This window comes from Pan troglodytes, chromosome 2 (assembly GCF_028858775.2).
Source record: "Pan troglodytes isolate AG18354 chromosome 2, NHGRI_mPanTro3-v2.0_pri, whole genome shotgun sequence".
Classification (NCBI taxonomy): domain Eukaryota; kingdom Metazoa; phylum Chordata; class Mammalia; order Primates; family Hominidae; genus Pan; species Pan troglodytes.
In genome coordinates, this window is record NC_086015.1 from 66,180,041 (window position 1) to 66,206,970 (window position 26,930).

Consider the following 26,930-nt stretch of genomic DNA (forward strand, 5'->3'; position numbering starts at 1 on the left):
GTTTCCATCACTTAAAGAGCAAGCAGAACTTTGGAAGCACAAGGCACAGTGGTGTCTGCCTGCTCGCTTGCCTGAGTTATTTGATGGGTGTCTGGTACTATCGTTGCCCCAGTCGCCAAGCATCGGTGGTTTTTGTTCCCTCTGTAGACTGAATGCTTTTCTTATTAGCAGAAGGCATGAGTTAAAGACCAGAGACAAGATCCTCAACACATTTGAGGCTCCTGGCAGTGACCCCAGGAATGAATTGTGTGGCACTGATTTTGTACATGGAATCCTCTTCAATGGAGGACGCTCAAAACAGCATCCCTCATTCCGTCAGAGAAACGCGAGCCCCTGCCAAGGGTACCAGTGATAAGGAGCTTGGTGGTCCCTGTCCGGGAGATGCTTGCAGCTCAGTCAGGGGGACACAGAGGTGGGTAGGTGGTGAGGACAGAGGGTGATGGGCACACAGGGTGAGGAGGGAAGCAGTGAGAGTGCAAGAGGACACGGGTGGCCCATCGGCCTCAGAGGGGAAGCAGGGTGTTGAAGCTGGATTTTTTTCTTTTCCATTTTTTTTTTTTTGAGATAGGGTCTTACTCGGTCACCCAGGCTGGAGCACAGTGGCATGATCAAAGCTCACGGCAACCTTCACTTCTTGGGTTAAAGTGATCTTCCACCTTAGCCTCCTGAGTAGCTGGGACTATAGGTGTGCGCCACCACACCTGGCTGATTTTTGTGTTTTTTTCTAGAACTGGGGTTTCACCATGTTGTCCAGGTTGCTCTCGAACTCCTGGCCTCGAGCGATCCACCCACCATGGCCTCCCAAAGTGTTAGGATTACAGGCGTGAGCCACCACACCTGGCCTTGAAGCCAGATCTTTAAGGGGGCTGGGGTGGGGGCTGGCCAGAGATGCGTCCATGAAGAGGAAGATGGCAAGCCATGAGGCTGACGATGTGGAAGGGGAACATGTCACACAGGACCTGTGGACCACGGGAAAGACTAAGGCTGTTACTCTATATACAACCAACTTTCTGTTCATTCAGCAAGTATTGACTGAGAGCCCACTACGTGCCAGGCACTGTCTTAGATGCAAGGTAATGAACCAGACAAGACAGAAAAGGCGCCAGCCTTGTGGAGCTTCCACCTAGTGGGGGAGATAGATAATTACAGATCGTCAATGAAGTCAATAATACAACTCCACGTACTAGTAAGTGCTGGGAAGAATCTAAGCTCTGTGAAGGAGCAGGCCTGTCAGCCTGTGCTGAGGGGCAGAATTCAGTGCCAAGAATACAGTGCAGTTGATAATTGTGTTTCAAAAAAAGGCTTGGCCTCTCCTTACTGTCTCAATCCGGGATCAGCACTGATCCACGGGCCGAAACTTACTCCCCACCACCTTTTGTGTAACCATGAGCTAAGAATGGTTTCTATATTTTTAAACAGTTGGAGAAAAATCAAAAGAATATTTTGCAACACATGAAAATCCTATGAAATTGAACTTGTGTCCATAGATATTTCTGTTGGAGTACAGCCACACTCATTCATGTTTACATATTACCTGTGCTGCTTTGTGTTTCAAAGGTGGAATCAGTAGTGGTTACGAGAGACCATGTGGCCTGCAAAGCCGAAAATATTTACTATCCGGCCCTTTACAGAAAAAAATGTTTGCCATCCTCTATTCTAGGCCCTCCTAGTACTCTGCAAATGCCTCCTCCAAATTTGGCCCAGTATAGCTAGAAAAAGCCACTACCCAGGATGGGGGGTAGAGAGCAGAAGAGACATCTCTCATCAGACTGCTCTTCCTATAGCTCCTCAGCCTGCAAAGCCCTGGCCTCATGCTCCTCCTCTCGTGTAATCAGGGACAAGCATGGATCTTTGGAGGCCATTACGTTACAGAATTCCCTTCCTGGCAGGTGATCCCGTTAGAGTGAGGCCAGATCTACCTCCTTTGAGAGCTTAACTCAGTATTTTTTAATACATTGAGACAGTGAGATTCTGTACCATCATTCAAGACAATGACACTAAGCTCTACTTATTGACGAGGAAATATACCCATGAGTTGTTGAGTAAAACACAACAACAAAAAATTCTAGGGCCAGGCATGGTGGCTCACGTCTGTAATTCCAGTACTTTGGGAGGCCAAACAGGGAAGATCGCTTGAGCCCAGAAGTTCAAGACCAGTATGGGCAACATAGTGAGACCCCGTCTCTATTTTAAAAATTTAAAATTAGCTAAGTGTGGTGGTATGCACCTGTAGTCCTAGCTACTTAGGAGGACGAGGTGGGAGGATTACTTGAGCTCAGGAGGTTGAAGCTGCAGTGAGCCATGATCCAGCCACTGCACTCCAGCCCGGGTGACAGAGTGAGACACCACCACAGAACAAAACCAAACATTCCATTCTAGTGCCATCCACATCCTATTCCATTTCTATCAAATTTTACATATGTACTTTCACATGTATATAAAGAGATAACTGCATGTTGGAGTCCCAGAATGTTCACAGTCGTTTTCTCTGGGCACTGAGATTTGGGGTGAATTTTTTCTTTTAACTTTCTTTTTACTTTTTTGTACTACTTGGGTTCCTTTTTTAAAAAATATTAACATGAATCATCTTAATGCACACAGAAAAACCCATCTATTTTAATTTCAAAAAATAAGAAGAATGGTTGCATCTGTATGTGGGTGACAGAATTATTTATGGGGGTATGATGTAACTGTCAGAGAGGGATGCTTCCCCATACAGTGTTCATTGCTATTTGGAGCAGGGGAATGAATGGTTTCAGAATGAGGAAGATAAATAAGAACATGGTGGGAGGTGAGAAAAGATAGAGAAGTTAGGAAATCTGAGATGGTCATCATTATGGGATATAGAAGCTTCCCAATATGTACATCTCGGTTCGTTATTAGTATTTGGAATGCTGGGGGTGTAGCTATTTCCTGATCTTTCCCCCGCCTCCTCCGTGTTCTGTCTTGAAAAACTATGAAGCCACTTAGAAGCCGGAGTATTTAAAAACAGTAGATTGGCGCCACCTAGTGCCCACGTTCTGTCACTCCGCCCTCATGTCTCCGTGGAAGCCTCCCTTCAGATTCTTTGATGTCCCTTCTCTGGTGGCATTTGCGCAGCGGACAGCGTGATGCCTCCCAGGGGTTCTGCGGGGCAGTGGGAATGCCTCACTAATTTATCCCTTCCTCCCTCCCTCCCTTCCTTCCATTTCTGTCGCACTAAGTGAACCTCACCAACTGAACTGGGGTTTGGCAGTTGAAGAGTAAAAGGTGGCCTCCCTGTCAAAACCAATCTACTTTTTTCCACCGGCCAGGTCCTCAAAGCTGGGCCGTGCGTCTCTGGCAGGAAAGCCATCCTGTCCCCAGGGCTGCCTTGGGTTTTGGGCTCTTGAGTAGGAAATACGGGAGTCTGGCTCCTGGTGGGCTGCAGGGCATGTGGGTGGTCTTTGGAAGATGCCAGCGGGTCAGAACCAAGCTGTGGTCCCCTGGCCTGTCTCTGCCAGCATGCCCACTTACTTCTTACCCGGTTCCTGCACCCAAACCAGAAGGTCCTCCTCACTCTCCCCTGCCCTCCTAACCCGGCACATCACCAGGCCTCTGCGTTTTACCTCCTAACTGTAAGCTCTAGGACCTGCCATTCCTCCCTGGTCTTCCAGCAATTGGCCATTGCCGCCCCTCCTCACAGGCCCCCTCCTCCACACTTGGCTTCTCTGGGGCCTTCTACACTCAGCTGAAGTTCAGGGGATCTTTGTAAAGCACCAACCTGATTGCATCACTCTGGGGCTCAGTTCTTTCCAGGGGCATCCAAGGACTCGTGGGAGAAAGGCCAGAGTTCAAATCTGGCCCCAAGGCTTCTCACTGCAGCTACACCTGTGCCCTGCCTGCCTGTCTTTTCTTTGCCTTGCTCCAGCCCCTCAGACCTTCCCACCGGATCCCTTTACAGCTCCCACCCCCTTCATCTCCATAAGCTCTCAGCTCTCAGTTACATGAACCTTCCTCAAGGGCATCTTCCCTGGGTGCCAAAGCCTGAGCCACCTCTTCCTCTCCCTCCTCTCCCTCCATCCTGTCCTGGCGTGCAGTGACGGCTCTGCGCGTGGGATTCTTTGGTGAGCCTCCATCTCTTAGAGTGGAGGTTCTCAGCCGAAGGTGATTGGCCCCCGCAAGCAACCTTTGGCAACACCTGGAGACATTTTTGGTTGTCACAAGTTGAGGACGGGGAGCAGAGCTACTGGCATCTAGCAGGTGGAGGCCAGGGATGCTGCTATACAGTATACAGGACAGCCCCCAAGAGCAAGGCATTGTCTAGCTCAAGAGGTCATGGGTGCTGAGGGTGAGAACCCCTGCCCTGGACCATCAGCTCCATGAAGGCAGGCAGCACGGCCACACGGGTCTGGACACCCCTGAGAAAGCACACATTTCCGGCTGACTGGATTGGACCTGTTGAGCATTTGTATAACTCATTCAGACCTGTCAAGGTCTCAACACTTTCATAGGTTTGTCTGTAAATGGATTTAGATCCACCATGTCCCTTAAACCTCTCAGCCCCAAGGAATAAGAAGATGAATGAGCCTGACTTTTCCTTACACCCCACGTCAGGATAATTACACGGGGTTCTGCTGTTTCAGAGAAAGTCATCCTTGTGTTATGTGACTTTGCTTTAAGATTATTTAAAGTCTCATTTTAAATTTATTTATTTACACTCGGACCTGTTTACAATAAGATTTCGTCTACAATTTTAGTTAGCATACTCCACCAGTCCAACAGCCTGGCTTCTTCAAAACGTCCATCATGAAGAAAAAGGCTGTTGACCATGAGGCTGAAGTCAGGGGGACACAGTGATTAAGGATCTTTTGGAGACAGCGGGGAAAATTTGAATATGGACTATATATGAGATAATAGTATTGAATTCATGTTTAGTTTTTTTGATATGAAACTGGTATTATGGTTACATAGGAGAGTATCCTCAATCTTGGGAGATGCAGGACAGAGTATCTAGAGGAGAAGCGTCAGAATGCTGCAGTGTTTACTGGCCTAGCAGAAAAACAGCTCTGTGTGTGTGCACATGTGCATCTGTGTCCCATGCACATATGTGTATGTGCATTTGTGTCCAGTGCACATGTGTGTGTGCATCTGTGTCCCGTGCACGTTTGTGTGTGCACATGTGCATCTGTGTCCCATGCGTGTATGTGCATCTGTGTCCCGTGCACGTGTGTGTGCATCTGTGCCCCGTGCACGTGTGTGCGTGTGTGCGTCTGTGTCCCGTGCACGTGTGTGCGCGCACATGTGCATCTGTGCCCCGTGCACATATGTGTATGTGCATTTGTGTCCCGTGCACGTGTGTGCATCTGTGTCCCATGCACGTGTGTACATCTGTGTCCCTTGCACACGTGTGTGTGCATCTGTGTCCCGTGCACGTGTGTGTGTGTGTGAGAGAGAGAACAATGTTCTCCCTCTCTCTCTACACACACAATGTTAAGAGGACCCAGGAGAAGGGAGCATGGGTGCTTCCTGTATTACTCTTTCACCTTTTTGAGGCTGCAGTCCTTAGGGGCACGGATTGAATGGCGCATTGTTCTGAAAGCTCCCTGAGCTGAGCCCTGTGTATCTTCAGTTTGCAGCTCTCCACCCATCCACATGAAGGTGCAGCCTCTGAACCAGACGGCACTGCAGGTGTCCTGGAGCCAGCCGGAGACTATCTACCACCCACCCATCATGAACTACATGATCTCCTACAGCTGGACCAAGAATGAGGACGAGAAGGAGAAGACGTTTACAAAGGACAGCGACAAAGACTTGGTATGAAGCCCCTCCTCTGATTCAGGGTACATGCTGCAGAGAGGGACTCCTGCTGCAGCTCTCTGCCAGGCACTGCACAGTGTGCCAGCTCTGTGTCATCTGTCCTCACACTGTCTGGTGAACATGGGCACTGCCATTGCTGCGCTGCTTGAGAGTGCCGGGGAGGACAGTGGATGGAGCCTGCCTGGGCGCCATCCTGACCTTAGACTTAACAGCTATGCAACCCGGAGAGCCGGTTCATTTCTTTAGATTGGTTCCTTTAAAACTGACTGCTTTTTCTTTCATTTTTAACAGCCTCAATTAGGCCCTTTTCATCTGATGGGATTATCATAAATACTAAATGAGCTATGCAAGTATTCAACAGGTCCTATATAACTGTATAAATATTAACTATTATTTATTACAATCATTCTCCTCTTCTTCTTCCCCTACTAAAGCTACTGCTGCTAATGTCACCACCACCACTGTCCACAGTCGCTGCCACTTCCCTTTGTCACATTTGTTCTGCCTTACACATTTCCAATACCTGCCAAACCCCTACAGCTGTGTAATATTTTATCTCTTTTCTCAGATACTCAAATGCTATACTATCTGACCTCACTTTGGGCTACACGTGCCTAATTCAATGTCTCCTCTAAAAATTTACATAAATGTTTAGTGTCCAACACACAAGCCCCTTCAGAACAGATGTTTGCAGAAGCCATCTCCTTCCCTATAAAGCAAACTCTCCACAACTACTGTCTTTTTTTTTTTTTTTTTTTTTTTTTTTTGAGACAGAGTCTTGCTCTGTCACCCAGGCTGGAGTGCAGTGGCGCAATCTCGGCTCACTGCAAGCTCCACCTCCCGGGTTCATGCCATTCTTCTGCCTCAGCCTCCCAAGTAGCTGGGACTACATGCATCCGCCACCATCCCTGGCTAATTTTTTTTTGTATTTTCAGTAGAGACAGGGTTTCACCGTGTTAGCCAGGATGGTCTCCATCTCCTGACCTCATGATCTGCCCACCTCGGCCTCCCAAAGTGCTGGGATTACAGGCGTGAGCCACCGCGCCCAGCCTACAACTTCTGTCTTTAAGTCTTTGCCTAAAAACTCAAAGTGACACATTTGGTTTGAAAGCCTTGCGTTTATTGTTAATCAAAGGAAGGCTCTGGAATAATGAAACCCGTAATTGTATATGCACATGAAAAATGCAATAGCACCAAGTGGGATTCTTAATGACTGTTATCACTTTTTTTCTCCAATACAGAGTCCTCCGGGCCCATTCAATCAGTTCTAGAATAATACTTTTCATATTTCTTTAGATGAAGATTCTTTTACTTCATTTCCATTTATATTTTCAATTTCCCCACTAGACATTGTTATCTGGGTCACGTTAGGGAATGATGAGCTTCGTGAAATCAAAGAGGAATCTGTTGAAAGGCACCCAAGGTTATGATGTATTTTAACCTTTCTCTTGTCACAACTGGAAGTCCATAAGGGATTTTTCTCTTTCTGAAGTGAAGATGGCTTGCATTAATCAGCAGAAACCATCTAGGCGCTTATGCAGTTTCTTGTTCTAAGTGGAAAATAATTAAACATGCAAAGATGAATAGATACCGTCTTGGAGTGAATTCTAATAAATCCCTGCATAGATGGAATGAAGATTTCGCTCTGAACAGAAGATGGGGTCAGAGGTTTAGAGAATGAAGCATAAATTAGTTTCAGAGAAAAAGAGAGATGTAGAGAAAAACATGCATTGACAGCAACTTCTTTCTTACAAGAATTTCTGGGGCTGGTTGTTTTCTTTGGGGACACACAAAATTAATTTTTCTAATTCCTCAGCGAGTGAAGAGTGCTGACTTAGTGGCAACAAAGCTATTCTCTAACTCATCATGGTTATTGTGGCCCAGAAACCTGGAAGTAATACATATCATTTGAGCAGCATTTTCTAGTGGGCATCCGCCTTCCGCATCGTCACCACAAACCTGTGGGCAGGTGTTATTGCCCGCCTTTTCCAAACGAGATCAGTGAGGCTTAAAGTTAAATAACATGGCCCTAGCCTACCCCTCTCACTAGGAAGCTGCTTTCAAGGCAACAGCAGCAGGTGTGGCCACAATAACATTTTAATACCAGTTCAGAGGTTTTCAGTAGCTGTGTTGGGAAAACCCACTCCCAATCGGTGGTTAAGCTCACAGAGCTGCTTCTATACTTGGCCCAGAACACATGCTTTGATGATAAGACAACTCATCTATTAAGAAGAGTCTTTGAAAATCAGTTGCTTTTGTTGTTCGTTTCTTTAGGAAGAAAGTGCTGCCTGTTTTTTAGGTAGTTTCCATTTTCTCATTTTTAAAGGCTGTCAGAATGAAACTGTGAGGAAGAGGGACCTGGATTTGGCTAATGTTTGACAAGAGGTTGGCAAACTTTTTTCTGGAAATGGCCACATAGTAAATATCTGAGGCTTTACAGGTCATGGAATCTCTGGCATAACTACTCAACTCTGCCATTGTAGAGTGGAGGGAGCCATACACCTACCTAAACAAATGGCCATGGCTGTGCCAATAAAACTTTATTTATAAAAACAGACAGTGGGCCACAGCTTGCCAACACCCCTATGTTAGCCAAGTGGCATTCTTTCTGTTGCTTGGTGTGGTCTACCTCTGAGCAAGGTTTGCTGGGCCTATGTTATGTAATTCTCACAAGTACCTATGAAGTAGCTCCTCCTCTCCCCATTTTACAGAAGATAGCAGAGGCTGAAAGAACTGACCCAGAACCCCACAGCTTGTGAATGGTATGAGGAGACTATGTCCTCTGCCTTCTAGCCTGGTGTTCTTCCTTGCATCATGCCCCATACTCTGCGTAATAAAAATACAGCGAGGCCTTTAAACTGTAAAGAAACAGACCTGGGCAGGCAGGGTGGCTCACACCTGCAATCCCAGCATTTTGAGAGGCTGAGGTGGGCAGATGATCGAGACCAGCCTGGCCAACATGGCAAAACCCCGTCTCTACTAAAAATAGAAAAATTAGCTGGGCTTGGTGGCGGCCTCCTGTAATCCCAGCTACTCGGGAGGCTGAGGCAAGAGAATCACTTGAACCTGGGAGACGGAAGTTGCAGTGAGCTGAGATTTTGCCATTGAACTCCAGCCTAGGTGACAGAGTGAGACTTCATCTCAATAATAAAAAAAGAATAATGTTACTCTTTCCTGTGTCCTGAACATTTCGGTGTTGAAAACAGGTTCCCAGGGAAGTTCATAAAAATAGATTCCCAGGCAGGGTCCAAGCGGTCTTTCCTTCCAAAGTGAGCCTTTGGTCAGCAGGGAAGCATCACATCTGTCAGGCTTTGTCACGGCACTCAGGTTTGGCTTTAGAATGCAAAATGTGCCCTGGCCTTCAAAACTAACTCACTGCTTTTTCCTTCTTTACTTACAGAAAGCCACCATTAGCCATGTCTCACCCGATAGCCTTTACCTGTTCCGAGTCCAGGCCGTGTGTCGGAACGACATGCGCAGCGACTTTAGCCAGACGATGCTGTTTCAAGGTGAGGCTGGCTTCCCCTCCTGTGGCCGGGGGCGCCCCTGAGACTCCCTCCCAATGCTTTCTGCTTCTTCCTGCTCAGGTGCTGGGGAAAAATACAACAAGCCTGGCAGAAGAATCAGTGTAGGGTTTTAAAGCCTATGCGGAAAGCCCTAGTAATTTAGGTCTTTTAGGTTGGAGGTTTTATAGGCAGAAGAGGGGAGAAAAAGCAAAACATTTTTGATTGTTTTATTGTTATTTTCCAACTGTGGGGAACCAAGTACTCGGGCCTTTTTCTCGGTCACTGTCCAGTGCTGTGTCAGATCACACAATCACTTCCAAGTTGTACCGCTGAATATCCTCTTTGTCTTTCTAACGTGATTCAGTTAGCTGTTCTCTCAAAAACTGCAGCCCATAGCAGCTACATCTCACCCTTCCGACTTGCAAGCCACACAAACAAGCCCCTGCATGCAGGATCCTTGAGATTCCTGGATCTAGATAGATGGTCCTGATGACTTAGGGACTAATAGAAAGGTCCAGGGCCAGAACTAGGGTGAAGCAAATGGGACATTTGCCTTTGCTCAAAATTTTAAGGGGCACCAAAAAATTGAGTGACCAAGAGACATAACATTTTAATGGGATGTTTTTTTGTTTGTTTGTTTGTTTTGAGATGAAGTCTCGCTCTATTGCCCAAGCTGGAGTGCAGTGGGGTGGTGTCGGCTCACTGCAACCTCTGCCTCCTGGGTTCAAGTGATGCCTCAGCCTCCTGAGTAGCTGGGATTACAGGCACCTGCCACCACGCCCAGCTAATTTTTTTGTATTTTTACTACAGACGGGGGTTTCACCATGTTGGCCAGGCTGGTCTTGAACTCCTGACTTCGTGATCTGCCTGCCTTAGCCTCCCAAAGCTCTGGGATTACAGGCGTGAGCCACCACGCCCGGCAATGGGATGTTTTTTAAAAGCAAAATTAGGCTGAGTGCAGTGGCTCACACCTGTTGTCCCAGCACTTTGGGAGGCTGAGGTGGGTAGATCACGAGATCAGTTGGAGACCAGCCTGGCCAACATGGTGAAACCCCGTCTCTACTGAAAAAAAAACAAAAATTAGCTGGGCGTGGTGGTGCGTGCCTGTAATCCCAGCTACTCCCAGCTACTTGGGAGACTGAAGCAGGAGAATCGCTTGAACCTGGAAGGCGGAGGTTGCAGTGAGCCGAGATCATGCCACTGCACTCCAGGCTGGGCAACAAGAGTAAAACTCCGTCTCGAAAAAATGAAAATATAATAAAATAAATACAAAAATAAAAATAAAAGCAAAATTAATGTAAAAATCTCATGAATAAAATATCTGAATTTTAAGTAGAGATAGATACACTCTGTCTTACTTGCGCCAACCTAATCCCAGTCTTGGTTCCAGTATTATTTAGGCAGCTGTGGGCTGTAGCCACGGGCCATAGTTTGCTGATTTGGTTTGATGACAGGCCTTAAGACCAGCATGGAAGTAGGGACCAGGGTGCTGGACTCTGCTCTGCCAGCCTGAGGTCCTCTTGGATCAGGTCCTTGACTTCTCAGGTCCTCAGTTTTCCCTGAGGGAAAACTTATCTGTCAAATAAGAAAACCACGCCAGGTTAACCAGGCCAGTGGTGAACCCTTTTTGAGTTACAAATCTGATGAAGGTTTGGACATTTTCCCTACAAAGTGCTAGAATTTTGCATACAACTTTGGGGACCCAGTCAGGCATGTGAGTTGTAGACCAGCAGCAGCAGCAGCAGCAACTGCAAGATCTCCTGGAAGCCTCATTTGAGAAGTGCACATTCATGGGCCCCTCCCAGACCAACTGCATCAGAATCTTACCTGGGGCAGGGGGCGTTATCCAGGAATCTGAGCTTTCACAAGTTGGCCCTGATGGCCCTGGGAGCTGGCAGGCACTGTAAGGGGTTCTGGAGTGAGGACCTCTGGTCTGAGTCCCAGCTGCCTTTTGGAAGCTGCACAACTTTGAGAATGTTTCTTAACTGCTTGAACCTGTAGTTTCCCAATCCAAAAAGTGGCAGTATCCATAGTACCTACCCCACAGGGTCTTTGTAGAATGATGTGGGGTAATGGATGTTAAGTCATTCACATAGTGCTAGTTACTGGCACTATGTATAAATCCCCCCCTTAGTATTAGTATATAAAAATAATAAATAATAAACCTAGGATTAGAAGCTCTCCAGCCTAGATTTCCTGCAGGGATCCCTTCTGGCTTGAACATTTTCCATTTAGTATTTAAATATTCTTTGCTAATGTTCACATTGATCTCATCCTTCCGTTTAAACTAATGGAAATGAGCATAGCTGCATTTTTTTCCATAAATAAATCATGCTCCCTGTGCCCACCTTTACTGTGAACATATTGGTCTCTTTCCCTGTGTCGAGGAAGGACTGCAGGCCAAGGCCAGGTCTGTGCTGGCCTAGAGGAGAAGGAAGGAAGGCAGACTGGGAGCTTGCTGAGGCCGGGGCCCTTGGAACTTCGGACACATAAATCATGATTAAGGCCTCCCATGTGCTCCATCCAAGAGCCTAGAATCTGCAGAACTGCCTTACCTGATTAATAGACCCAGAGCTCCCTGGCTTCTGCATGGACTTTGAAAAATTAAATGTTTGTAATATAATGTAATTCAAAAAGGCCCTGTCAGCTAATAAGTTCAAAGCATGGAATAGTTTAAATGTCTGATCACGATGACTTGCTGAAAATGGCCAGTGTCTCCTTGTCTACAGACTTTCTTTCCTCAGAGGTGGACGTGAGTTTACTCATTACATATATTGGCGTTTATCCCTCTATGTTGATAAGGGGGCAAGTTTTAAAATGGAAAGAAAAAAGATATCTCCTTTTTCAGAATAATTAGGTTTCTCAGTAATAAATTTAATCTGGCTTGGGAGCATTAGGAAGCCACATGGAATATTTACCTTATTATAGTAAATATAACACTATTTAGGTTGTATGTAACATTGCAATAAATGTGTTTACCTTACTGTGGAAAATATAACAATAATAATATCAAGCAATATTTGTAGAATGGCTCACAGTGACAGCATTGTTACATAAGTTATTTCATCTGAACCTCACTTTATGGCACCTGGTGCAGTAGGGGTTATTTTACAAACAGGGAAATGATGGCTTGGGTGCAGGTGACTTCAGAAGAACTCTGCTACTAAGCTGAGTTGGGTTTTCTTATTGCAAAGCCCAATCACTAACACACAGCAATGGCCCACCCCAAAGAGTAAAAATTACCAAATACCTGCAGTCTTCAACAAAAGGTTGAAAATATTGATGAGATATTCAAAGCCTTTTTGCAGTTCTCAACAGTCATGGAAAATGGGGGTTTATATGCTTCTTCTTTGAGCCACAGACTCATCCGTGGCAAAGCCCATGGATCCTCTCTCAGACTGGTTTTAGATAAATAAGTGAAATACACAGGAAAGGAACCAATTATATTCAATACAGTTGTCAAAATATTTTAAACACATTTGGGATATAATAATATATGTGCTTTTTAAAATTAAGGTATTAAATGACAAGTGGTTGGTCTGTTAGCTCCAGTGATTTTTGAGTAGTGATGAACATCAGTGATATTCCAAAATAGCTACAACAACTCTAAGGCAGTAAGAAAATATCTGAGATTTCAATCAGAGACAAAGCTGCAGGTCCTGCGAATGCAGTTGAGATTGGTTGCCTACATGCATAGTGGAAAAAAGGGCACCATTGCAGTGAGAGCTTAGAAAAACCCCATTAGGCCCATGGACCCTAGGTTAAACACTCCTGATCTGAAAGGTCCTGTAGAAGCTAGTCCTAGTTACTAGGGCTATCAGCGACCCCAGTGGATATTGACCCCAGTGGAGATTGTTCAAGACCAGTGGAAAGCCACATGCTGATGGAGTGGCTGTTCAGTTTGTTGGCATTAAATAGAGCTCCTTTTAAAGGGCAGGTAAAGTAGTTCCTCCTGGGAATCTTTTTTCCTGTCTTAACTAGGGGAGGCATGCACACCTGTCTGAAGCATGAAGTATTGATCTTTGAGCAGCTCGATGATCATGGGAGGCTATATTTAGGCTGGGTGAGACCCCGTTATTTGCTTTCTTTGCTACCTTATTTGACCTGGGACCTACACGCGTTTGACTTTCCAACTATGCAAAATGGATATATCATCAGGTCAAGGTTGCAAACTCTGGCATCCATGGGGCCAGGCAGGGGGCATGTACACATGAGGGGAGTGCCGTCAGTGGGAAATTGGAGACCATGTGGCCACCTAAAGGGGGTGATAGACACTCCGCCCCAGCCGAATGGTGCCCTGCTGGAAGGTGAGCCTAGTTTTCCAATATTGTGAGTTTTCAGATAAGCAAGAGATTGAGAGCTTTAGATAAAGCTACCATCTACAATATTGGTGGCAAATTCTGTTTTGTTTTGTTTTGTTTTTATAGAAGTTTGCAGGCCAAACAAAAATATATGTGGGTCACTTGCCATTTCTGGTTTTGGTAACTATCATAGCAGGTACAAGTGTTATTATAGCATTTTCGCTAATCTCTCAGTGTATATAGGAAGCAGCTTTTCAGTTTATATAGCACTTTTGTTTTTTGAAAGAACCACATAGAAGCAGTTTGATGGGGTTTTTAAAAAGTCATGTTGTTTAGCATTATTTGCAATAGCCAAAAGGTGAAAGCAACCTAAGTGTCCATTGACCGATGAAGGGATAAACAAAATGTGCTATATACACACAATGGAATATTATTCACCCTCAAAAAGGAAGGGAATTCTGACACATGCTACAAGGTGGATGAAGCTTGAGGACGTTATGCTAAGTAAAATAAGTGAGATACAAAAGGACAAATATGTATGATTCCACTTATATGAAGTATCCGGAGCAGTCAGATTCATAGAGAAAGTACCGTGATGGTTGCCAGGGTTGGGGGAAGGAAGAAATGGGTTCTTCAATGCGTATAGAGTTTCTGTTTTGCAAGATGACAAAGTTCTGGAGATGGATAGAAGTAATGGTTGTACAACTGTGTGAACAACCTTAACACTACTGAACCATACACTTAAACATGGTTAAGATAGTAATTATTTTATTTAATTTTAATTTTTTTTTTTTTTTTTTTTTTTGAGACAAAGTCTTGCTCTGTCATCAGGCTGGAATGCAATGGTGCAATCTCTGCTCACTGCAGCCTCCACCTCCCGGATTCAAGCGATTCTCCTGCCTCAGCCTCCCGAGTAGCTGGGACTACAGGCGTTCACCACCACACCCAGCTAATTTTTTTGTATTTTAGTAGAGATGAGGTTTCATCATGTTGGCCAGGATGGTCTCAATCTCCTGACCTCATGATCCACCTGCCTCAGCCTCCCAAAGTGCTAGGATTACAGGCTTGAGCCACTGTGCCTGGCCATTTTGTTAAACTTTAAGATGATAAATTCTGTCATGTATTTTACCATAATCTTAAAAAAATTTTTTTCTAAGTTATATTGTTTAATGATAACACATAGAACAGAGCTACAGGAAGAAATAAACACCAGAAAGGGTAATGTATGGTTAATACGAAATCATTAGACCATTTAAAACAATTGGCAGTAGCTTACAGGATTTTAAAATATAGGTAGGAATAAAAATATAACAGTACACAAAAGGTAAGGTGGGCAAATAGAGTTAAATTATTGTACAGTTCATTTTTAATAAGTGGTGAAATTACCAATTTAAGGTAAACAGTAATAAGTTAAGGATGGATAATTAGAATCACAAAAAGGATAAGAAATCATGACCAAAAAGATAGTAGAGGAGGAACAATGGTGTAATACGATTCCAGTTAAATCAAGTTCAAATACAGGTAAAACTGACAGAGTCCAAATAGTGGCTAGCTTTGGGGGTGGAGGTGGACATTGACTAGATGAGGGCACAGGTACACCTTTTCTCTAGCAACGCACTGGCGATATGTCTTTATATTACTGTGGGGAGTGGTTACACAGGTGTTTACGTATGTAAAATTCATTCAACTATACACCTATATTTTATGCATTTTACCGTATGTAAGCTTTTACCTCAATAAAACAGAAAACAGTAAAAATTGAAAAATAACTTTTTAACTAATAGCTTAAGACAGGGGTCAGCACGCTACTACCCACAAACCAAATCTAGCTCTCCGCATGTTTTTGTAGGGACTCGTAAGCCAAGAAGGGCTTTATATTTTTAAATGGTTGGAAAAAATCTACAGAATAATATTTTGACATGTGAAAATTATATGTAATTCAGATTTGTGTTCATAAGGAATATCTTGTTAGAGCCACAAAAAAAGTTTTATTGCTTAAATGTAATTTCTTTGTTTCTCAGCTAATACCACTCGAATATTCCAAGGGACCAGAATAGTGAAAACAGGAGTGGTAAGTAGAGAATGGGAAATTGCTTTGTCGTGGCTGGTTGTTAATTTGCTTGCAGTTAAAACTGTCACCACGAAGTGGCAGTATAATGTTGTTGAACTGCTCAGTGTAAAGCGGTTATAGTAGAGAAAAAATTACATTATTCACTTTTTATAATTCAGTACCTTATGAACATAAGCTGTGCAACAGTGTTAGGTGGTTATATTATATAATTTTGTGAAGGTAAAAATTCTTCATATTTTTAGTTATGATTTGTGGGATCAGACAATGCAGGACCACAAAGGAGTTAAATCTGTTTCAACCCTTTCATTTGACATATACTCAAATTCAGAGGTTGTCATTTGCGTAAAGTTATATGGATCTGAAAATTTCTGGAACCAGAATTAATATCTTAGTTTCCCCATTCCTGGTTGGTATAATGAATAATTAAAATACTAATCACAGCAGTGGTGATAATAGTAATAGCCTAAAATTCACTATGCTCTTCCTGGGTTTCAGGCACAGATTATTTTATTTACTTCTCCAGGCAGCCCACAAGGTCAGTGTTACAGTTGTTCCCGTTTTACAGATGAGGAAACCGAGGCTCAGTGAGTTAAAGTAATGTGTCCAGCATCACCCAGCAGGCAAGCTAAAATTAGACTAATAGCTCAGAGCAGCACTTCTTGTTTTCCTAAGATACCTTATGTGAGTAAAACCCCCAGATTTGAGCCCCAATTTAGTATGGTGGTAAGAACAAGCCAAGTCTTAGACCCAGGCAGCCCTGCATTTGTGCCTTCCAGGTCATGAACCTTGTGTAAGCTCTTTAACATCTCTGTGTCTCAGTTTCCTCACCTGCAAAATGGGGTGATGATCATGCCTGCCTCCAGAGTAGCATGGAAAGCCCTGGCACACGGTTGGCATTTGTTAATTGGAATTCTTGTTATTGTTGTTGATGTTGTTGTCATCTGTATGGGCTCAGATTTTCCCACGGATCAACTTAGAAACTGAAAGGTACAGTGACTCTGCAGTGCCCAACATGGAGATGCAGAGATGTAAACCAGTGCCCAGAGCATGCAGTGCAGAGCATGGCTCCTGCCTCTGACCCTGTCATTGCAGACCTGGGCAGGCTGCTTTCCCTCCTTGTCCACCCACTTCCTCACTGGGAGACAGTGGGGTTGGACTGGATCACCCAGTATCTTTCCAGACCTAGAGCTGAGTATCTACTCAAGTGTCAGTGATATACATAAAATCAAAGGTCTTCTGCCTCTCATCACCCCAAGAACAGATGACCATCTGATTTTTCCAATTCATGACTTCTTTGTTGTGTAAGTCAGCTTTAACACTACTTAGTTTTTTTGGCACCTAGCCTCATCTTGGGTAATATCAGTGAAAAGCTGAGTTTGATTGACTAGTTATGCTTTTTAACATGTTCACAATTATAAAACCATTAAAAATAAAAGTTGATCACCCATGGACCACCTAATGTCAACTTTATGCCATACATTGGAAAACTCCATAGCATAGATGAGTAAAATCCTCAGAGGGTGACAACCATGGCCTCATTCCTAATCTTAGTTACTGATGCTTCTCTGCTTTTTCTTCTTCTGCCTCTTTTCTACCCTTGCCGGGTGACCCTTTCCAGCCCACAGCGTCTCCTGCCTCTTCAGCCGACATGGCCCCCATCAGCTCGGGGTCTTCTACCTGGACATCCTCTGGCATCCCATTCTCATTTGTTTCCATGGCAACTGGGATGGGCCCCTCCTCCAGTGGCAGCCAGGCCACAGTGGCCTCGGTGGTCACCAGCACGCTGCTCGCCGGCCTGGGGTTCGGTGGTGGTGGCATCTCCTCTTTCCCCAGCACTGTGTGGCCCACGCGCCTCCCGACGGCCGCCTCAGCCAGCAAGCAGGCAGCTAGGCCGGTCCTCGCCACCACAGAGGCCTTGGCTTCTCCAGGGCCTGATGGTGATTCGTCACCAACCAAGGACAGCGAGGGCACCGAGGAAGGAGAGAAGGATGAGAAAAGCGAGAGTGAGGATGGGGAGCGGGAGCACGAGGAGGATGGAGAGAAGGACTCCGAAAAGAAGGAGAAGAGTGGGGTGACCCACGCTGCCGAGCAGCAGAATCAGACGGAGCCTAGCCCCACACCCTCGTCTCCTAACAGGACTGCCGAGGGAGGGCATCAGACTATACCTGGGCATGAGCAGGATCACACTGCCGTCCCCACAGACCAGACGGGCGGAAGGAGGGATGCCGGCCCAGGCCTGGACCCCAACATGGTCACCTCCACCCAAGTGCCCCCCACCGCCACAGAGGAGCAGTATGCAGGGAGTGATCCCAAGAGGCCCGAAATGCCATCTAAAAAGCCTATGTCCCGCGGGGACCGATTTTCTGAAGACAGCAGATTTATCACTGTTAATCCAGGTAAGTGGTGCAGGTCTTCTTTGAGGGTTCCTGCTCCTGTGAATAGTCAAACCCTTTTTCAAAAAATTGGGAGCAGAAGGTGAAGCTTCAGAAAGTACTTAATATTCTTAGAATCATATATGTCTGTCATAGAAAAGGTGCACACATGTGAAATGTGTATGTGTGTGTCCCTGTTTTACTCCAAAAGCCTACTCTCTTATGCTGGAGTAAGTCTTTCTTTGATATTTGTTTTCTTGCCTCAGAATAACTCCAGGGACTTCAACCAGGCAATGATATACATGAATAAAAAAAGCCATCAATCTTAAGAAGTTTATTTATTAAGATTTCATTCCATATTCATTATGTAATGTATCTACAAATGGCTAGTTTGGTGCCAGGGACTGGGCAGGGTGCTGTCCCAGGGGATCCTAGTCCCTGCCTAAAAAGTTTAAAGGGGAAGGCAGACAGATGACAGACAGTAGCTAGCTGGAGCGCATGCCCAGAAGTTAGGTAGCAGGAATGTTAGAAAGCCAGCAAGCTAGATGGTGGTTAGTCGGCAAGCTAGATGGTTAACTGGCAAGCTGGAAAACTAGCTAACTGAAGTTTTCGATTGTGAAATGGTAATAGAGGAAATAAACAGGATGCTGTCCAAGAGAATTATGGAGAGGATAGGGACCTACCTTAATTAAGAAAGGCCACTCTGGAGAAGTGGCTTGTTCATGGAAACCTACAGAATGAAAGGCTTCAGCCTGGGGAGAGCTGGTATTGGCCCATGGTCCTTGCCCAAGAAATACGGCCCTCTCTCCCAGAGCTCCCATTGCTGTGGGAATGAGCCAGTGTATAGACAGTGAGGCCAAGGCATGAGATCCTCATCTCCTGGTGGCAATTTTCTTGCTCTATCATATGCTCAAATCTTAATGAACCGTCCTGATAGTTTCTGCAAGGGAGCCATAAGCATGAGGAGCTGTTATTGTTGTGAGGGCTTTTCTTAATAAGAAATTCTTCATTTTGCCAGACTACAAGATGTTTAGCAACAATTTTTTTTGCGTCTAAGCTGTTGTGGAGTTATAAGAGTGCAAAAAAAAAGCAACTGGTAAATATTTATTTGCTTTTGCACTTGTAAACATTAAAATTCATCTAAAGCTGAGATCTCGTATGTTAAGATACAACTTAGAATAAATTTTCATGTTTTGAATTACTTTCCTCTTAAAGCTGGTATGAACTAATTTTTTGAAGTGGGGGTCTCCTGCGGGTATTGCTCACTTTAGCTGTGACTGGGGGAAAGGTGCAGAGTAGCCTTTTGTGGAACTGAGTGAAGGAAATATGGGGCCACTTGGGAAGCTGTTTCTGTAAGAACAGTGACATTCCCTCTAGGAATTACTTTGAAAAAGTTGAATTTCTTGCATTTGAAGACGCTGAAGAAACATGTATGGAATGCCCACTGTATAAGAGGCACCAGGCTAGGCTTTGGCAGTAGAACATAGGTAACACAGACTTCTCTTCTCTTGGGGTTTGTGTTCTGGTAGGGGAGCTTGAGAATATGCCAGTAAACAAATACATACCCTTAAGTAGCCTTAATTGCTACAGTTGGGGAGCGGAGGGACAGTGTAGCTCTGAGTGGTCAAGGATGACCTCTGAGCAGAGATCCAAGTGGTAAGAAGGAGCTAGCCATGCAAAGATCCAGGGAGGGGAATTCTGGGCTGCAGGAACAGCAGGTCCAGAGACCCTACAGTGGGGAATTAATTTGGATCAGTTGAGGAGCTATCAGGCCAGTGTGGTTAGACCAGAGAGAGTGAGGGGGAGAGGAGGGGATGGATTTAGAGATTGATGGAGGTGCTCTGGAAAGGTACTCGTTGACCACGCTGAGGATTTCCTTCTACTAGAAATGAGAAACCAGTGGTAGATCTCGGCTGCAGTGTTACTTGATTGATTTTTTGAAAGACCTCTCAGGCCTCTGCGTGGAGATGATATAGGAAGGCAGGAATGGATGAAAGAAGCCCAGTTAGGAGGCGGTGGTAATGGTGGCTTGGACCAGTGTGTTTTCTACGAAGACAGGTGGTGGACTTGGAATTGACTTTCGAGCTTGAGTGTTCAGCCTCTGGACTATGGGCTCTGGCAAAGTAGCATTCTCAGCCTGCTCCTCTTAAACATTTGTTTGACCACATTCCTGAAAAATCTGGCTGCTGAGAGCTTAGGCTGGGAGTATTTACAGTTTGAGAGATGGGAGAGAGGCAGGGACTGGGACTGCCCCAGGTAAGTGGAAATGAGTTCTTGCCATTGGAGTCAGGTTCCAGATTCCAGAGACAGGGGAGAAGAAACGGATGGCAAACTTTGGGGGCTCCCTACTCCAGGTATGAGGTGTGTAGGTCCTCAGCTTCCACCCTACAGAAATCTGAGAGCATCTACAATCTTGGCAGAGTGGCTTTGGGAGTCAGATCAACCCAGTTGGCTCTGTCCCTTATTCACTCAGGGTCCTCAGGTAAGTCTTAGTCCCGTGTCCTCATTTGCAAAGTGGAGCTAATGATCATGCTTAACGCCGAAGGTGGTGTGGCTGCGGAGACCCCCTCACTGTCACTGACAAATAGGAGCTGTCAGCAGCCCAGGTGCCACACAATGACGGTGACTGTGAGGAGGCCCCCCACAGCCCTTTCCTTTGCTATTGTCTGTGAACATTAAAGCCACTGGTCCCCAAGTAACTGCCATTAAAAATGACCTCCAGATGGCTGAGTGCAGTGGCTCACTCCTGTAGTCCCAGGACTTTGGGAGGCCAAGGAGGGTGGATCGCTTAAATCCAGAAGTTCATGACCAGCCTGGGCAACATGGTGAAACCCCGTCTCTAGAAAAAATACAACAATTAGCAGGGCATAGTGGCTCATGCCTGTAGTCCAGCCACTCAGGAGGCTGAGGTGGGAGATCACTTGAGCCTGGAAGGCAGAGGCTGCAGTGAGAAGATCACGCCACTGCACTCCAGCCTGGATGACAGAGCAAGACTCTGTCTCCAAAAAAAAAAAAAAAAAAAAAGAAGGACCTCCTTCTGAAACTCAACACTGGTAAATCAGAGCTTTCCCTTATCACCTTCGGCTCAGCGAGAAGGTCCACTTCTGAAAGCTAAAAAACTTCCTTCAAAATTTCAAGCAGTTCAAGTCTGAAAATGGTGGTGATGATTGTTTAAGCCAGATATAGGCAAACTTTTTCAGCTAAGGGCCAGAGAGTAAATGTTTTTCAGTTTTGCAGGCCACAGGTCTCTGCTGCAGCTACTTAATTCTGCCTTGTAGCACAAAAGCCACCATAGACAAGACACAGCTGAGAGGAGGTGATAGTATTTCAATTAAAACTTTGTTTGCAGAAACAGGCGATGGGTCTGATATGGTCCACAATCTGTCATTTGCCAACCCCTGGTTTACACAGAAATCTGCATGTGCCTGTTGATTAGTAAAGGATGTGAGTGACCTGAAGGTAAAACAAGCAAATCCCACATCAGTCAATGATCCTTAAGGTCTTGCTTCACTTCCATTCACCCTGTCCTTTGCCCTGTCTGCCTCCTCCAGTATGGTATTTATTTTTTAATGAAATCGCCATCATTTTAATGTTAGTGATTTATTTTAAGGACTTTGTGTGTACATTTGCTTTAAATCTGTTACACATTTATTTTTTCTTCATATTAAGAAAAAACAATTACTTTAATCAATACCTGGTCTCTGAAAAGAGTGATAATGTGTAAAGTTACACACTGTTATATTTTTATGAGTATCTCCAAACAGCTTGTTTAAATCCCTTTGGTGTTTCATAACATATTCTTAAGTCCTGTGAGTAGTGGCTTTAATATATTATCTCCCAGGGAAGGAGAAGAAGGGAATCCTTCTATAGAAGAAGTGGCAAACCCAGACACCTACAGAAACCAGTTAATACTAATGAGAAACAAGGACCAGGTGTTAGACATTAGGGAGTGGTAAGGACTGCAGCAAATTAAAGAGCACATGACTTTTCTAAAGAGGGCCATCTCACTCAGCTCCAACAGATTACTGCCAGTGAGAATGCCTAGTGAGCCAGAAATCCAGGTTTTTGTGCAGAACCCCCCAACTTTTAAGTAAGCTCAAATTTTTAAAACAATTTCTCCTTTTTAAAAATGTAGGCCAAACTAAACCCATCCCTGGGCCAGGTAGGAACCGCTGGTGGTCAACCTCTACTGTAGTGTTGATTGCTAGAGTTGCAACTTCCTGAGAAGCCTTTCAGAAGGCTTGAAGGCCTAGGTGTACTCCCTCCCTTTCACCAGGCTTTTTTCTAGCGTTTCTTTAGTGCAAAGCCCTCAGCTGGATGTCTGCTACATGGAAATCCAGCATGTGGTCCCGTCCTGAGGAGCCACAGCGTGAACCCAGAAGCCAATTGATGCGATGAAATGTTCTTGGGGGTACTATACAGTACAGCATACCCTACAAAAACATTTCAGAGTGGGCATCATCTACAAATTCATCATTTGGTGCTGGGATTTTCCATTTTTGTTTCCTTAAATTAGAGAAACTCTTTTTTCAGGTTGAATCTTGCTCAGAAACTCAGTATGTGAACACTCATTGCTGAAGGTTTACTGACTGCATCTTCTGGCTCAGCCCTGAGTCAGGTGCTAAGGGGACATTCCACTTCAGGGGTCGGCATACCACAGCCAGCAGGCCACTTCCATCCCCTGGCCTGCATTTGCATGGCCCATGAGCTAAGAATGAACACAATTGGGCAGAGGCTCTGGGCTGCTATCCTGCTTTGAGACAGAGTGGAGGGTGCAAAGCTGCAGCCACTCTGCTCCTTTGGGCAAACCATGAGGCGCCTCTTTGGAACTCTTAAGCACTAAGGAACCCAACGTGAAAACCTTTAATTACAGAAATAATAACAGCGTCACCAGTGAACATTTGTGCTAGCCCTGCCTGTGCAGAAGGCCAGCTGCATATGTCACTGATCCTAGAGTACTCCCATGAATGTCGTACTTTGTTGCTGTCATGCTGGTGAGGGAAGCGAGGCTCAGATGAAGGAACGTGCCCAGAGCCACACGGCCCATGGCAAGACAGAGCCCAAACATGGGCTCTGACTCTATAGTCCAGGGGGATCCTCCCCATGTGATGCTGGCTTTGGCGCCAGTTCCCAGAATGAGCAATGCCAGATGATTTCAGATGCAGTATTAATTAAGTGAATATTTTAATGTGTGCTTTTAAAAAGAGACCAACTTTCCATTGGTGACAGTGGTTCTCAACCAGAGGGAATTCTGTCCTTCTCCCTAGGAACATTTGGGAGCATCTGGAGACATTTTTAGTTGTCATAACTGGCACTGGGGTGCTACTTGGTGTCTCGTGGGTAGAGGCTAGGCCTGTTGCTAAACGTCATGTGGTGCACGGGACAGCTCCACAACAAGGAACCATCTGGTCAAAATGTCATTAATGCCAAGGCCGAGAACCCCTGATTTATAGTATTCATATAAAGTTTCCTTATTGAAGAAGTTTACTTGAGGACAAATAGAGTAGTAATTTAAAGACAAAAATAAGTACCAGTACAGGTTCATGCAGATTGGGCAGAAATCATGAATGCAGTGCCCAGCTGTCTAGGGATTGGGAGCACTGCAGCATGCTTTATTTAAAATTAGTTACATCAGGCACTTGTAAGGACTATCAGAAGTACTTTTCAGCCAGTGCTAGTTTTGCTGGTCAGGTTTCTTTCTAGAGAAATGTTTTCTTTATAATTCTGCCCACCCCCGTCCTGGTCTGTCATCTTCCTGGCATGTCCGTGGGAACAAGCTCAGGGTAGGCCGAAGGGGTTACTCAGCTGCCAGTATGGTTTAGTTTCTTCTCAGAAAGTATCTGGGTCCTTGGAGTTTCTATTGCCCACTGAACGATCTTTGAATTAAGACACATGGTAAATCTCATGGTATGGAAAACCAGACCCCACTAAGAACAATTAGATTTCTGGAGAGGTTGGAGTCAAGAATTCAGGTTGCAGCAGGTGGCATATTTGGTATAAGATTGGTGTACAACTTCTGTCCGTGACTGATTTCAGAACCACGTACTATTGCAACCAACTGTCAGTGGTGGCCGTCTGATAGGTTAGGGCTTGCCGTCTTTTAGGGGCTTGGAATTAAATTAGGATTTATCAAATGCCTCCCCACTTTCCCACCACCTAATTGAAATAGAGATGACAGACCATCATTTTGATTGTTTGAGTCTGGTGAATTAAGCTCTGCATGAAATGGTAAGGGAGCACTTATTCACAGGAACTCTTGGCAGTGATATAAATGGAAACGAATGATGCTGTAATCCTGCCCACATGTGTTAACACAGAGCCAGTGTCCTGTTGCAAGAGAACATATTTATTTGTAACTGATGAACAATCATCTCTCTGCAGCAGTGGTTTGGGTAACGTCAGGGCTCCAGAAAAATAAAAGGCCAGTTTTGTGGCCCTGTAAAAACAGCAGCCACCTTATCATTTCACACCCGTTAGAATGGCTTCTATCAAAAATATAGAAAATAAATGTTGGCAGAAATGTGGAAAGAAGGGAACCCTTTGTGCACTGCTAGTGGGAATGTAAAATGTGCAGCCCCTGTGAAAAATAGTATGGTAGTTCCTTAAAAAAGTGAAGCCAGAATTACCATATGATTTAGCAATTCTACTTCTGGGTATACAGTTGACCCTTGAAAAACAGTCTTGAACTGCTTATATCCACTTATACACGAGTTTTCTTCTGTCTCTGCTACCCCTGAGAGAGCAAGACCAACCCCTTTTCATTCTCCCCTCATCAACCTACTGAAAGATGATGAGAATGAAGACCTTTATGATGACCCACTTCCACTTAATGAATAGTAAATATAAATATGTTTTCTTCCTTACGATTTTCTTTATAACATTTTTTTCTAGCTTACTTTATTATAAGAATATAGCATATAATACAAATAATATACAAATATGTGTTAACTGACTATTTACGTTATTGGTGAGCTTCCGGTCATCAGTAGGCTATTAGCAGGAAAGCTTTTGGAGACTCAAAAGTTATACATGAATTTCTGACTATTCAGGGATTAGCACCCCTAACGCCTATGTTGTTGGTGGGTTAACTGTATGCCCAAAGGATTGAAAGCAGGATCTCAAAGAGGTATCTGTAGACCCATGTTCATGGCAACATTATTGACAATAGCCAAGAGGTGGAAGCAACCCAAGTGTTCATCAATGAGTGAATGGATAAACAAAATGTGGCATATAGTACATACAATGAAATAACTGTTTAGCCTTTAAAAGGAATGAAATCCTCTCACATGCTACAACATGGATGAACCCTGAGGACATTATGCTAAGTGCAATGAGCCAGTCACAAAAAGACAAGTAATACATGATTCCACCTATATCTAGCATAGTCAAACTCAAAGAAACAAAGTAGAATGGTGGTTGCCAGAGGCTGATGAAAGGGGAAATGAGTTGTTTAATGCATGTGGAGTTTCTGTTTTGCAAGATGAAAAAGTTCTGGAGATCAGTTGCGCATCAGTTGCACAACAATGTGAATATACTAAACATCCCTGAATGGGACACTTAGAAATGGTTAAGATGGTAAATTTTGTGTTATGTGTTTTTCCACTATTTTTTTTTAAAGCAGCCACCTTAATTCACAGATGTGGGAGGTTTTTAATGAGTGGTATGGCTCAGAACAAATATGTTGAAATTCCCCACGATGGAAACAGGCTATAAATTTATGAGTATGCATATCGTCCTTCTCTTTATCTTCCTTGCAAATTAAAGAATCTTGCTCTTCCCTACTCCTGATAGAGGCCTCTTGGATCCAAGCTAGTTTTAGTCTTGACACCAGAGTGGTTCTTGTCCTGTAGCAGAAGTTGAGCCCTTCCTGGAGGGTAGGAGGCATTTCAGATGGGTCCATCTGATGTATTGCTGCCGGTAGCATTTATAGTACATTGTACTCCGTTTTTATTTGCTTCTACTGGGATGAGAGCCAAGCCAGTAAAAGGCAAACAGCATTAATTCAGTGATGACATATGCCACTGAAAACTGTTTTTCTTTTCTTTTTTTTTTTTAATTTTTTTTTAAAAAGCAGAATGGAGGCACTTTACTCAGATTCTGCTGGGTGCTGAAATAAAGATGGAGAGAAAGAAAGGCTGTACGGAGAGAAAGAACGGCTGTGGGGAGGTTGTTAACCTTACCTTCCTCCTGCATATGCTCAGAGAGGGTTCGTTAGCATTTTGCTCCAAGTTTCATGGGGAAGACATTTCAGGAGCAGGCTCATTCTTTGAGTCTGGGCTCTAACTGGCCTCACATCACCCTCTGAGTAGCTGTTCACCTGCACATTACATCCACTGGGGGAGTACTGGGTATCAGTTGATACTCCTTTCCTCATTGTCATCTTCTACACACAGATCCAAATGTGCTGAGGAGAATGGACTATGTTATATGGGCAGAGCAACAGCATGGTTAGTTTCTAATTGGCCTAAAAATAAAATCTCTTCAAAAATAAACAGAATTGGAGAAAGCTGCTTTGTACAGAAAGAGCCTCTTCTCTTGAGCCAGGTTATTGGTATCAGGATCATGGTGAGTTTATTAAACCATGATTTTTACTTTCGTTTTTGAGGCCTTTTCAAAAGACCCGAGTTAGTGTTGTTCTGCAGACTCACTGGGTCAGAGTGCCATCTTGCAAACTGAAACTAGGCTGGCCAGAGTGAGCTTGCAATGGGAGTTGGGAGTGAGGAAAGCTGGTCTGGTGTGACATTAGGGAGTAGTGACGACTGTGGCAAACCAGTGAGACGCACCCTGTCTGAAGGGAGTGTGCCGCTTGGTTCCAACTGATGTGTGCCATGTGGGAATCCAGGCTTTTGTTGCCAACCTTGAACATTTCTAGTGGAAGCTACCATTGCTGATTTTTATCTGA

At 44.6% G+C, this 26,930-nt stretch overlaps 1 protein-coding gene across 2 annotated transcripts in view; it reads left to right on the forward strand.

Moving 5' to 3' along the window:
• The window catches only part of PTPRG (protein tyrosine phosphatase receptor type G), a 733,384-nt gene that overhangs the window by 621,738 nt on the left and 84,716 nt on the right, over nucleotides 1-26,930 (forward strand). For both annotated transcript variants that reach the window (XM_516564.8, XM_001174413.7), the window contains exons 9-12: nucleotides 5,591-5,775; nucleotides 9,179-9,287; nucleotides 15,607-15,656; nucleotides 17,275-18,052. In XM_516564.8, coding sequence (XP_516564.3) covers nucleotides 5,591-5,775; nucleotides 9,179-9,287; nucleotides 15,607-15,656; nucleotides 17,275-18,052 — 1,122 coding nt within the window. The remainder of the gene's footprint in view (nucleotides 1-5,590; nucleotides 5,776-9,178; nucleotides 9,288-15,606; nucleotides 15,657-17,274; nucleotides 18,053-26,930) is intronic.